The sequence below is a fragment of the Bombus fervidus genome, chromosome 10 (genome assembly GCF_041682495.2).
Source record: "Bombus fervidus isolate BK054 chromosome 10, iyBomFerv1, whole genome shotgun sequence".
NCBI classification, from domain to species: domain Eukaryota; kingdom Metazoa; phylum Arthropoda; class Insecta; order Hymenoptera; family Apidae; genus Bombus; species Bombus fervidus.
In genome coordinates, this window is record NC_091526.1 from 13134179 (window position 1) to 13148541 (window position 14363).

The following is a 14363-nucleotide window of genomic DNA, read 5'->3' on the forward strand; positions in this document are numbered from 1 at the left end:
GCCTTATACAGATAAAAATTCTCCGAAATATTATTCATAAATATTCTACCCGAGAAAGTAGAATTTTTCTTAATTAGTGCAATTTATCTATTATTTTTAGGTATAATTCATATTTCCAAGTGTCGTAAAATATGCAGATCTTACTTTTACATTTGTCAGATCTAAACACTCAGATCTTAGTTTTATATTCCTTAAATTTTTCAAGTTTATTTTTATATTCAATTAAGTTTTACATTTAATAATTTGTGATTGTGTGTTGGTGATGTATCAAATCGTTATAATTGCAACGTAATCACGTATGAACACAATTGACAAACAAATACGTTTTCCTTAATGCATATCATAGTAATAAGGATATAAGCAACAATAAGAGATTTAGCACACTAACGTGCGATTAGCCGCGATCATTTTCAGAAACTACCGGGAGAGACACAGACTACTAAGAACAGTTGCAAGTCACGATGAACGACAACTATAACAACGGTGCAGGTATAAGACCAACAGACTTTCTACTGTGGAAACCAGTTGCATGTAAAAACGTATTCAGGACGCATCTGCGTAACTTTTTCTTTTACTACCGAATAACGCAAATAGCAAGACTGTGTATTTATCGTAAGTTGATTTGTATTTCTATTTAGTTGTAAATTAATTTGTTAAACTTCCAGTTACATTTCTCTTTGGTTTACATTTATGATCTACTTTTCGAATCATCAAGCTTAACATCTCTCATATTTAACATTTAGGCTTAAAACCTACTCGCTCAAACTCTCTTATATTCCTATTAAAGCTCAATAACATGCAAATTCAAATAGAAATATAAAATAAGAAACTCTAACAATATAAAATGTAAGAATGCAGGAATATAATATAAAACTTAAATTGATATTAAATAAATTAACATTTCAAATCAACTAGGAATTCATTTATCGACTTGCTTCTTCGATTTTGTTTGCCGAAAAATTTGCTAATAAATATATATTTAACGAACAATTATTTATAAAATCGATATTCTTCAAGTTTAATCATAAGTATCTATCGCGATCTAAATTCTACAAGCAGTACTTCAAACAATTACCATTATTATCACACAAACATTATCTCCTAAAAAGCTAATTACTCCAACTATAATAATACTTATCACCCTAACTTGTCAAGTTTTCTTTCTAGACGGCTGTACCTGCATAAGATATTTCTAGAATAATGTGACACCTATCTGCCTATTTTAATTACTATGTACATTACTCAATCTCACGCAGAAATATTTATTACATTATTTTCAAAATTAAATTAAATAATACTGTAAAGGAGGAGGTTCTCGCTGTTTTATCTAATTCATGACTCGTAGTAATTTTTTGTTATTTGTAAATTGCTGTCGTCAAATTTAGCGTCATCTGCTTAAAACATTTTCTTTTATTCTCTATAAACTAGAGAGTTAAAATGATTTAATTTGCTCGATACGATATGGGTAGTACCTCGATTAGTCAAACATTTTTCGCGCCGGTCGACGTTTGACTTATTCTACTATCTGTCTAATCTCATTTTCTCAAACATAAATACTCTTCGTTCGCACTTATCTTACAGAGCTATTTATCTACTTAACTACGAAAAAGAAAAAATAATTTTTCATACAAGTAAATGTTACTTATTATATTAAGTCTAATAACAGTTATCTATTTTACAAAACTTAATACACCGTATCATACATATTCTATATAAAATAATATAATAATCGTCAGAAATCTTCAACGTAACATCTTTAGAATAGTTTGCAACTACCGATTTCAGATCATCGAGCAAAATGACGAACTATTTCGAGATTATATGCGGCATGGTCGCATTGCTTCTTGCTCTCTACTATTATGCCACATTGACTTTCAATTTCTGGAAAAGTCGCGGAGTAGTTGGGCCACAACCTCTACCATTCCTTGGTAACATCAATGAACTTATGTTCGCGAGAAAATCATTGCCTCGTTACCTCAAGGAAATTTACGATACCTATAAAAACGAACCAATGGTTGGTTTGTTCATGAGAAGATCGCCTCTGCTTGTTGTGCAAGATCCAGAATTCATCAAGGACATTTTAATCAGGGATTTTCCCAAATTTGCGGACCGAGGATTCCATGTTTATGAAAGGGTAAGCGAAATTATATTAAGTCGGATCTTCAGAAATAAATCAATAGAATTCTTCGTGCAGTAAACAAGTCCAATTTTAGCTCGATATATTGTATAACTTAATTTTTCAAATTAATTAATCCATAGACGGAACCGCTATCTCAAAGTATCTTCAACTTAGAATCAGAAAGATGGCGACCATTGAGAACTATGTTTTCGCCGATATTTACATCCGGCAAGTTGCGAGAAATGTTTTGCCTTATAATCGAGTGCTCGCAGCATTTGGAGAAATATTTGGACAAGCGTGTGGAGAAAGGAGAGCCCATCGAATGTTGCGAGATAACGGCAAAATTCACTACTGACGTAATTGGCACTTGCGTGTTTGGTATCGAGATGAGCGCAACGGCGGACGAAGACAGCAAATTCCATAAAATGGGCAGGGAACTATTCGCTGTGAATCTGGAAAACGTCATACGACAGAAGATGAAATTATTCATGCCAAAGTTGTACCATTTGCTCGGTTATATAATGCCCGATCGAAGGTTTGCACCGTTCTTTACAAAAATTGTGACTGACGCTATAAAGTACAGAAAGGAGAACAACATCTTTAGGCCAGACTTCATCAACATGCTGATGGAGGTGCAGAAACATCCGGAGAAGTTTGAAAACATCGGTATGTCTCACAGGCAATTCATTCTATAACAATGATTCATTTGCCAAAAAGATCTAAAACGGATGAACATTTGTTAATCGATGTAAATTGATCGCGTGATCGCAATTCTTTTCAGAACTGACAGATTCGCTACTCACAGCGCAAGCATTCATATTCTTCGCAGCGGGTTTTGAAACTTCCTCTGTGACTATGAGCAACGCTCTTTACGAATTAGCTTTGAATCAAGACATACAAGACAAGCTTCGCGAGGAAATCAGAGAGCATTGTTGCAAGAATGACGAAGAGTTGAAATTCGAAGATATCAAAGGAATGCAATATTTGGAGAAAGTATTTAAAGGTATTTTTAATTATTCTTTAATTCTGACTTTATCTAATCGAATCTGTTTCAAATTAATATGATATACGATTAATACGATGTCTAGTGAAATTTTATATTTATACAAGCACCATTAATATTATTAGATTACGTTATCGTCTATTAATCAAATATTACTTTTGATTTTATTAATTATATCGTTGCTATCAATATCATACATTTTTGATCTAATCTTTAATTCTTTCGACAAACTATTTTTTTAATTCGATCGACAGCTCTAACATACTTTCGTAGATTTAGATTTTTTAACAAACGTACAAATTCTAGTGATTTATTCTTTTTTTACAGAAACGTTGAGAATGTATCCGCCAGGAGCATCCATACCGCGGAGAACGAAATCGAGCTACACCTTTAACGGTACGAAAGTTACGATACCACAGGGAACACTGGTATGGATACCAGTGTTTGCGATTCATCGTGACCCAGATATTTATCCGAATCCTAATTCATTTGATCCAGAAAGGTTCAATGAAGACGCCGTGGCTGCCCGACACCCCATGCATTATTTACCATTTGGCGATGGCCCAAGGAATTGCATTGGTATGTAAATTATATGACCATTTTTATTTTTGCATGATTTAGAAAGTTTAGAATGGATTAGGAAAGGAAAATGAAAAATATTTATTATTAATAATCTATTGTTCCTTTCTACTTCCATTTGTAACTTGTTAAATTCACTCCTCAATGAATTACAAATGTTCAAAACTATCGATCAATTTTTCGTACTGTATTATTTCTAGGTGCACGTTTCGCAAACTATGAAACCAAAGTTGGATTAATTACGATTCTTCGTAACCATAAGGTAGAAGTCTGCGATAAGACGATAATTCCCTACGAATTTGATCCAGGTTCATTTGTGTCAGTACCAAAAGGAGGAATATACTTGAAAATAACGAAAATACGAAGCGAATGCTGAAAAATTCTGTTGGATAATTTTTAGATTTGCTCAAGCAACATATATTTATGTAAATTTCGCAAAAAACTACTTCGTGTTACGGATATATAAATAGTCGTTTCTAGTCAAAAGACATAGATACGCGTATTCTTGTTGTTTAGATTACAATCGTCGTTCTAGTAATCTGTTTATTCCAGTAACGTATAAATTTTCATTTCTTTATTGTAAATTTAAACATCTATTTATATATCCATATTTTTTCCATTGTTTTACACTTAACTATAAAGTAGGATTAGAATTAAATAACTTATACCGTTATTAATGTAAATGAAAATTGTAATCTGAAAGATTTGCGAGTGTCTTTAATAAACAAAATAAGTGTTTTTGCCTATTTTAGGGAATTCCTAAAAATTTGAAACATGTAAATCAATAATTGATCTTGAAAATTATTTGGTAAATATCGATATCTTACCCTTCTCAGCTATTTCGATGATCTTTGAGCGTGTTGAAGAAATTTTAATTTAATTTTAATTAACATCTCAAACATGCCGATAATTGTGCATCCGTGGCAATTTATTAAAAAGTTGAGAAGCAAAAATATAAAATACGAGAAGGTGGGAAACTGACTCGTAGCTGCTATCGTTATTATCATTATTTAAGAGAATTATATTTACGTTGTTTTTTCTTCCAGTCGCAGGGAGACGCGTTCGCGAGGTAGCGCGCCAACGGGAGTCGTAAATTCCTGTTACGATTGTAACAATCGACACCACGAACAGGTCGATCCCCTTATTTCTTGTGGGATAATAGGGGTATTTGACGTGGAATAAAACTGTAATCAACAGTTCTATAATATTTATATTTTCAACAACGTCTTACACTTAATGTTACGTCGTTTCGGAAGGTATATGTGTTGTAGGTGATTGTCAGTTGTAGACTTGGTATTTGAGTCGTAGAAGCAGAGAGTTGATGGAACTGATCTCGTGTAAACCGTTGAGATGACTGGTCTAAGGTTGTAGCAACAATTGAGATGAGTACATCGATGATAGGACTTAGCAACAGTTGAGATGAGTGCACTATCGAGAGGACTGTTCTAGGGATGTAGGAACAGTAGAGATGACTGCACTAAGGGTGAAGGAACAGTTGAGATGAGTGCATCGATGGTAGGACTAGTAGAGTCGAGATGAGTGCACTATCGAGAGGACTGCTCTAGGGATGTAGGAACAGTAGAGATGACTGCACGAAGGTTGTAAGAACAGCGAAGACCCATCTCGTGTTATTACGGAGGAAAGCTCGGTGTGGGTGTGTCTTTTTGAACTAAGAACGCGGATTCTTGTGTGGGCCTTGGCGGCCAGAGCATGAGGGACGTCGCACGGACCATCTCACGCGACGTAACATACGTATTACATATCATTTAAGCGAAGATTAGATTGACGTAAATAACGCCAATAACAAAGTTGTTAATGATTGTAGTAAAAATGAATTTCTTGTTCTATGAAATTCAGTCCAATGGTCTACCACAACGAATCATCAATTCCCTTTACCGAATGACTCACTTCTTCTTATCACATCACAAAATGTGTTAACTCGATACATACACTTGCCCTTCTAAAATTTTCTATAGATAAGATTAGTGGCATGAATTCAATTACAGAGCCTCGATATCGTTCCATCAATACTCGGTGTTTCTCTCAAATTTTGTTAATAAATATTCAGATCTATACGTTTATATAGCATTGTTTCTTGGTTTATATACATATTACAGATTTTAAAAGAAATGACATCCTGAATGCATTATAAATACTGCTTTTAATTACAAAACAAATCGCTGACAAATACAAAGAGAATTTCAATCTTATTGACAGTACCTACGTAATTATGAAAAACAGATTATTAAACGCGTGTATTTGTATTTTACACATAAACGATACAATTCCACGAATATTTGTTATCGTTACTTGTAATAGATTTAATTTCTGTTTTCAAGGAAACGATGTGCAATGTATTAAAAGAAAATCGGTCTGATTAAGATTTCGTGAAATTTCAAACGTGAAACATCTGATAAAAAAACGTAGCCTTGTATAAATCTAATTCAGAAGCAGAGAGATAGAAAGAGTGTAAAGTCTATTGTAAGAAATAATCGTAAAACAAGCATCCAAGACTTCGTAGTTTATAAGTATTCTGTATTCTTCATTCGTACAATCAATATTTTTGATGTGAAATCAAATCCACCAGGTTCTTCGATTAACGTGAAATATTATTTGTCATATAAATTTGTCTTGTGTCCTTTGTGGGACTTCGTTTGTGGGATTGAGTTATCTACGCACGTTGAAATAACATCAGTACCGGTTACACATCGTTATATAATCACCATGCGTAATTAATGAGCGAAGTCATACAGATACTATTTCATGACCATAATGCATTTCTGCATTAATGTAACTGATATTGTTCTATCTATCACAACATGTTTTAATGTATTTCGGCGGTTTTACTTCAATTATTATATATGAATATGTATAATGAATAAAAGATAACATGACAATAAATACAAGATTGTATATGATGAAAAGCGAAACACAGAAGGAATAGTTGAAAAAACTCGTTACACAGTCTTGTTTCGAAGTTGTGGGAAAACGCATCGAATATCATTTGTAAGCGTGAAAAATTTCCATATTTTTCATGGAAAGAATTTTGATTTGAAGGCTTACATTAATTACACTGATTTTTTTGTATAACACCCTGTATATTTAGGACAATCACACAACAGTGCATTGACATCCTAAACGCGTCATTACAATTTGTTTAACGACCGTGTTTGGAGAATTGGAGAATTAATGAAATATCTTCTCATTATCTCACTAACACACGGGAGACAAATATTTGTTAAAACTCGTAAAAAAATAGCTTTTATATTAATTAACAAGATAACGAGCGGAGAGCTACGTAATTATTTATAAAATTAACTTTCTATATCTTTGAGTAATGAATAAATAAAACCATTGTCAGATACGCAGAACTTTATGTAGATATAAGTGATATCAAAATATGTTATATGAAATGATTCAGCTTGATTAACTCTATTTACTTAACAGCAAGAAAATGTAAATTCACGTTCTTTTTTATTATCTGTAAGCATTAAGAGCCATAAATTTAGTCTGTACACATTTAATACGAAAATTCGTGCGCCAACGTTATAAATTCTAAGAGTAATGTTTTTTAAGAAAATAATTACACAGCATAATTCATCTAACGACATCAGTCTATGACGAACCTTCGTTTGAACAAAAGCTGACGGCAAATCGACATGGCTGACTATTTTCAAATACTAAGTGTGATCGTTGCAGTTTTTCTTATTGTATATTATTACTTAACATCTACGTTTGATTTTTGGAAAGATCGTGGCGTTGTTGGGCCTCGACCTATACCAGGCTTTGGAAATATCAAAGATGTTATGCTGAGAAAAATCAATATAGGTGACTATGTAACACGCCTGTATAAGAAATACAAAAACGAACCAATGATTGGAATATTCGCGAGACGGTCGCCTTCGCTTATTCTGTGCGATTTAGATCTCATCAAGGACGTTTTAATCAAAGACTTCTCAACGTTCAGCGATCGAGGACTGCATGTTCTTGAACGGGTATGTATAATGTACACTAGCGTTCAAAGGTATATGGACATTAATATTTTTTTTAACATAGTATAATTTAATTTCAAAAACACACACGGAATGATCCATGATACAAGGCAATTTCATATTAACATTCGTATGTCGTTTATAGAAATCGAGCATAGTGTCCATGTATTTCATGAACGACGTTGTAGGTGTGCGAAATATTACAGAAAATTGGAATATTTTGATAACTTGTAAATACGGTTATGACTAACGAAATTTTAGGATATTATCGTGAAAGATTAAAAAAAATTTTGTTCGTTCTTTTCGCAAATCTACCATTTACTCAGAAAGATCTTGTAAGCTAATGGTATTTTGTATAAGTTGCTACGAGATTAATCGTTTCAACTTAATTTTAATCGCAGACTGATCCATTCGCTACAAATCTCTTTAATATAGAAGCGAGAAGATGGAGGCCTTTGCGAACGAAACTCTCACCAGTATTTACTTCCGGTAAACTAAAGGAAATGTTTCCCCTGATATTAGAGTGTGCCGAAAATTTGGAACAATATTTGGAGAAGGTTATAGAAAAGGGAGGCTTCATGGATTGCTGCGAAATAACAGCGAGATTCTCTACTGACGTTATTGGAAGCTGTATTTTTGGTATCAACATGAATGCACTGTCGGACGAAGAGAGTAAATTTCGAAAAATAGGAAGAAAAATCTTTGATAAAAATTCGAAATCGATCATCAGGATAATCTTCCGAGAAAGTTTTCCATGGTTGTATAACTTTCTTTGGTTCTTGATACCACAATTGGAAGTAACTAAATTTGTTACAAAACTGGTCGCGGATACCATGAAATATAGAGAAGAAAATAACATCGTTAGGCCGGATTTTATACACATGCTAATGGAACTGAAGAAGCACCCGGAAAAATTAGGGGATATCGGTAAGCCAATTAATTGTATCTTTAAATAGGTTTCTTTTAATCAGACATTGTTATGCAAGAATTAATGATAAATTGAGATTGAACAATTGCTTAATTACGCAACTACGTTTAATATAGATAACACCGTAGCGAAGAATACTGATGAATTATTAATTAGAGTAGTACAATATGATTAATTCATTATAATATATATTTCATGTTCTATCAAATTTTGCGAAATTTTATAGAGTTAACGGACACAATTCTCGCTGCGCAAGCTTTCGTCTTCTTCGGGGCTGGTTTCGAAACGTCTTCGATGACAATATCGCACGCACTTTACGAAATGGCTTTGAACCCTGATATACAAGATAAACTTAGGAAAGAAATCATAGAATTCTATGTCAAAACTAATGGAAACCTGAAATACGAACAAGTCAAAGAAATGAAATACTTGGACAAAATATTCAAGGGTACGTTGTTGTTAAACGTTTTATTGATAATTTAACTGCGAATGTTCATGCATTTAACCCGAAATTAGCGCGTGAAATCGATTACTAAATATTAAAATTACGCCATAAAAATTGTAGAAATAAAAATATCTATCCACGTATTAAAATTACGCGTATCTGCCTTTGTTAAACAGAAACGCTTAGAAAGTATTCAATAATAACGGCCCTAAGGCGACGATGCAACGCTAATTATACCTTTAGTGGTACAGAGATAACGATTCCCAAGGGTACCGAAGTACTTATTCCCGTGTATGCGATTCAAAGGGATTCCAATATCTATGCGGATGCTGAGAAATTTGATCCAGAAAGATTTAACGAAGACGCTGTAGCTGCGAGACATCCGATGTGCTATTTACCGTTTGGCAGTGGACCAAGAAATTGTATTGGTAAAGCAAGGAGAGATATTGCATTAAATAATTGTTCTTAATTTGTTTTGTGTACACGTAACGAATTTAATTATTGTTTCAGGAGCACGTTTTGCGATTTATCAAACTAAAATGGGATTGATAAAAATATTACACAAGTTCAAAGTTGATGTTTGCGAAAAGACAATAACTACTTATGTACATGATCTGACTCCCTTTATGTTGTCTCCCAAGGGTGGAATTCACTTGAAACTAAGCAAAGTGGAAAATTGAATTTATTACTTGAACGGTGGCTATTCATAGATTTTAACATCAAACGTAACGTAACATATTTTTTATTTATCGCTTCAAGATTTTATATTTTGCACTTTTTGACTATTCTATGATAAAAAAAAAATTATAAAAATGTATTAAGCTTTCGGCCACTTCTAACCCTTTATCTATGAAGAAATTGATAAAAAGAAATTGATAAAAATTTGTAGTGAACGTGCTTCTACAAACTTATTATCTATAACGGATCTATTTCAACGATGTAATGAAATATTAGAAAAATGTTTTCTCCAAAAATCTGGCGAATCTAACGAATTCATACATATCGTATTACCAGAATCACATTATAGTACTAGAGAAATTAATGGGAATAGAAAGACTGGGTATTTCCAACTATGGAAATGTTCTTTTCCCCGAGAGAATGACATTTTCTTTTTGCATGATGTGCACTTAAATAAACGCTATGGAATCTGGGTTTAGTAGGAAAAATGTCGACATCCTGGAGTCTGATCTACTAACGGATTTTGTAACGCTACTGTAGGCCGTAGTTTAGCGATATTTATTCAAAATAAATATCTGAATTACCATTCTTTGCTTTATAGTTGCTTGTTACTATGTATTCTAGTCATTTTTTATTCCCTTGCAATAGTATTTTGTTAATGGGTAGGTATCCAATACTGACGGCGACACCTACAGAGCTGCGCATTACTCTGTATCGATCAAATCCCTCAGTTAAATTCACTACTCCGGCGATAATATTCTTCATAGGCAGTTAGTCGGTAGAACCGTGCAAGCGAGTATAGCCGCAGACAAAGTAGATACATATTACGTTCCATTAATCGACTCATCTTTCCCAGTATTAAACACAGTATTAAATATTGTTCAAATAAAATGTCGATCCGCTAGCTACATGTGACCTGTGTGATTGTTTTATTAGTCATTAACGTCGCATTTATGCAACTCATTTTGATTGCGCATTCCGTGGTTTTATCGAATCATTCACACTCCATTCTACTGAAGATTCCACTGCGCCAGTGCCTCTGAAATAGTGTCAAACAGTGAATTTCTACGTTGTGGCAAGCGTCGTAAGCATTTTGTTTATCGTGCGTTACATGCAACCATCTTGTTATACAATATATACAAAATAATAGTATAATATATACACTGAATCACTATTAACTCTTTCGTGTTCCTGCTACGTTTCTTATTGACCTTGATGCACAGCTTCAAGCTGCTAATGATCGAGTAGTATGAGTTTGTCTACAAACGTATTCCATACACATTATGAAATAATGATATATATATATATGTCTATCGTTGTTATTTAATTTTGCACGAGATTTTTGTTTTCCTTCTTATTTGGCATTTACTAAAGATATTTAAAAAAAAGATAATTTAATTGTGTACTTAACTTTTACATTATAATAATGTACGAAAAACAAACGACAACTTTAAACAAGGAACATCAATTAAAAAATTCGTGATATTATTTTCCTCGTTTCAAATAAGTTTTGATTCTATCAATACATGTCACGACAGACATAGACTTGCTCTACATCCGGACAGATTATTATAAACGAGAATTATTTAATACTTAAATTCGTTACGTTACACGTCGAAACTAAAAATAATTTAATCTTACTCTTTTCATTCAATTATGTTTAAATTTAATTGAGAATTGATTTTTATCCCAAAATACTGGCAAATACATTGCTAACATGTAATTTTTATGATTTTGAATTTACTATGAAAATATAAGTAGTAACGATATCTTGCAGAGAATTTACTTTTATGAATCATCATTTGTCCATCAGATTAGAAGCAACGTGTAGCGCAATGGCAACTTACTTCGAAATTATTTGCGGAATTATCGCGCTACTTTTCGCGTTCTACTACTACCTTACCTCGACTTTCGATTTTTGGAAAGTCCGAGGAGTACCTGGACCAAAGCCTGTACCAATGTTCGGTAACATCAAAGATGTAATGTTGCTAAGGACATCGATGTGTACGTATTTGAAGAAACTCTGGGAGGAGTATAAAGATGAGCCAATGGTCGGAATATTTACAAGAAAAACGCCTATACTAATTCTTCAAGATCCGGAGCTCATAAAAGATGTCCTAATAAGAGATTTCTCTATATTTGCTGATCGAGGGATTCCTGTTCACGAAAAGGTAAATGAGCGCTAACCGGTAAGCCGTGAATCTTAACCGTGCCATGGCACATTGCTTCTTTAAACTATTTAATGACACACCGCGGTCTTTTTACTTTTGTCGAATATCGAACCAGTTTCAAAAATGATCATAGGCGGAACCACTATCTCCACATCTCTTCAATTTGGAGTCACAGAGATGGCGTCCATTAAGAACGAGGCTCTCGCCAGTATTTACATCTGGCAAGCTCAAAGAGATGTTTCCTCTGATATTAGAATGTTCGAAACACTTGGAACAGTACCTCGATAGCCTGGTAGCGAAAGGCGAGCCCATAGAATGTCGCGAATTAACAGCCAAATATACGACGGATGTAATAGGTAGCTGTGCCTTTGGTATAGAAATGAACGCGTTATCCGACGAAGATAGCGAATTTCGTCGAATGGGCAAACAAGTGTTTGCCACTTCCTTTGGGCAAATTTTGAGATTTCGACTTAGACAAATATTTCCTCGCCTTTACAATTTACTCGGTTCCATAATGGCACCACTGGAAATTACTACGTTCCTCACGAAGATAATCGTTGATACGATGAAGTACAGGAATGACAACAACATCGTGAGGCCTGACTTTGTGAATATGCTTATGGAACTTAAGAAACATCCAGATAAATTAGAAAATATTAGTAAGTACCTTAAATTTTTCTTATTAGCAATTTTTAAGCAATTCCTACGATAGCTATCTCTGATAAGCAGTTCACGTTATCCTTTAATCGTCTTGTACAGAGCTTACGGACACTCTATTAACGGCTCAAGCGTTCGTTTTCTTCGTTGCTGGATTTGAGACTTCTTCGTCAGCTATAAGCAATGCCCTTTATGAATTAGCTTTAAACCCCGAGATACAAGACAAATTGCGGCAAGAAATTAGAGAACACTTTGAGGAAAACGACGGTGAATTGAAATATGATCAAATAAAAGATTTGACATATCTGGATCTAGTATTTCGAGGTGCGTAACTCGCGTTATCCGTTTTTTACCGTAACTTTGACTCACATTTGTTTAGTAACCATAAACTAATTTTTATTGCTTACATCTATTGCAGAAACGTTAAGAAAGTATCCTGCTGGACCGCTTATACTAAGGAAGTCAGTGAGCAGTTATACCTTTAACAACACTAAAGTTTCCATACCGGAAAAGACATTCGTATGGATACCGTTATACGCGATTCATCATAACCCTGATATTTATCCAAATCCTGATGCTTTTATTCCTGAAAGATTTAACGATGACGCCGTTGCATCACGAGATTCCATGCACTATTTGCCTTTTGGTGATGGGCCAAGAAATTGTATTGGTACGTGTTTAACTATTTTATCTTATAGTTATCTTTTCTTAATGCTGCAAAGATACTACATTAATTTTAAGAGATACTGCGATATATTCAACGAAATACTTAATATATTTCAGGCGCTCGATTTGCAGTTTATCAATCCAAAGTTGGTTTGATAACGATACTTCGCAATCATAAAATTGAAGTTTGCGAGAAAACTATGATTCCGTATGTAATTGATCCAGCTGCTTTCTTATTAGCGCCGAAAGGAGGAATATATCTAAAGTTAATTAAAGTAGGAAGTTAGTACCAAATCTTATAATATTTTCGATACGTAATTTCACGATTTTGAACTTGGACTTGAACTTTTGATTAGTTTTACTTTCTTCAATTATTATATATATAAATTTAATTATAAACTATCAAAGATTACAAAAATAAAAAATTATATGTATAATAATTTAAGGAAGTAAAACTAATGTAACAAACAAAAGTTCAAGTCCAAATTCAAAATCGTGAAATACATACATATCTAAATAAATAAATACATATATATATCCCATTGTTAAATCGAAGGGACTCCGTATGAGGCGCTATCAAACTATTAATTACTAATATAAAAATTAATATCTTCCATGTATCATAGTTCCGTTATTTATTACAAATTATTAAACTGAAAAGTACACCGAACTCAAAAGAGCCCAACTTAATTATTTGTAAATGATACTATATTTTTGTAATAATTATATGTAATTAATAAAAATTTAAACAGGCGTTAATCAAGTACCGAGTAAATTTTCTAGTTACATAAAAACGTAACAAAAATTGCAGCCAATCAAGTCATATATTATTTGCTATAAAATTCATAATTGTATCTCGCAGTGATGCAATTAATATTTGTATATCAAATAATACTAATTGACCAGGTGAAAGTTGTTGTACGTGGAGATTCCTCCACCCTCGTTTTACCTCGTTTTTAGATTCAAGATCTATCATCTAAAATATCAATTTACAAGTAAGTAGTCCTTTTATCGTGCGTTTGCAAAACGTAAAATACTATAATTTATTTTTAAAATAAAATTAGTGGGAATATAACGTGTAATAATACTTACATTTCTGGCTTTTGAAGTATCGATATATCCTCT

General features: G+C 33.2%; 2 protein-coding genes across 2 annotated transcripts; both read left to right on the top strand.

Annotated features, from left to right (window-relative positions):
• Nucleotides 1-480: 480 nt before the first annotated feature.
• Nucleotides 481-4443, top strand: LOC139991689 (cytochrome P450 6a2-like). Its single transcript, XM_072011970.1, has 6 exons — nucleotides 481-612; nucleotides 1786-2134; nucleotides 2260-2785; nucleotides 2901-3122; nucleotides 3450-3701; nucleotides 3902-4443. The coding sequence occupies exons 2-6, from the start codon at nucleotides 1799-1801 to the stop codon at nucleotides 4075-4077; spliced, it is 1512 nt and encodes a 503-aa protein (XP_071868071.1). The 5' UTR covers nucleotides 481-612; nucleotides 1786-1798; the 3' UTR covers nucleotides 4078-4443.
• A 2846-nt stretch (nucleotides 4444-7289) lies between these two features.
• Nucleotides 7290-14001, top strand: LOC139991675 (uncharacterized). The gene is made up of 10 exons (XM_072011938.1): nucleotides 7290-7696; nucleotides 8095-8620; nucleotides 8848-9069; nucleotides 9243-9494; nucleotides 9577-9744; nucleotides 11506-11915; nucleotides 12049-12574; nucleotides 12675-12896; nucleotides 12991-13242; nucleotides 13356-14001. The coding sequence occupies exons 1-10, from the start codon at nucleotides 7361-7363 to the stop codon at nucleotides 13523-13525; spliced, it is 3084 nt and encodes a 1027-aa protein (XP_071868039.1). The 5' UTR covers nucleotides 7290-7360; the 3' UTR covers nucleotides 13526-14001.
• The last annotated feature ends 362 nt before the right edge of the window (nucleotides 14002-14363 follow it).

Bases quoted from the DNA above. Each gene is read 5' to 3' on its own strand.
- LOC139991689 (XM_072011970.1), top strand. From the start codon at position 1,799: ATGACGAACTATTTCGAGATTATATGCGGCATGGTCGCATTGCTTCTT. The intron at 2,786-2,900 runs GTATGTCTCACA...AATTCTTTTCAG, and splicing joins GGAGAAGTTTGAAAACATCG to AACTGACAGATTCGCTACTC. The intron at 3,702-3,901 runs GTATGTAAATTA...TATTATTTCTAG, and splicing joins TGGCCCAAGGAATTGCATTG to GTGCACGTTTCGCAAACTAT.
- LOC139991675 (XM_072011938.1), top strand. From the start codon at position 7,361: ATGGCTGACTATTTTCAAATACTAAGTGTGATCGTTGCAGTTTTTCTT. The intron at 8,621-8,847 runs GTAAGCCAATTA...GAAATTTTATAG, and splicing joins GGAAAAATTAGGGGATATCG to AGTTAACGGACACAATTCTC. The intron at 9,070-9,242 runs GTACGTTGTTGT...TTTGTTAAACAG, and splicing joins CTTGGACAAAATATTCAAGG to AAACGCTTAGAAAGTATTCA.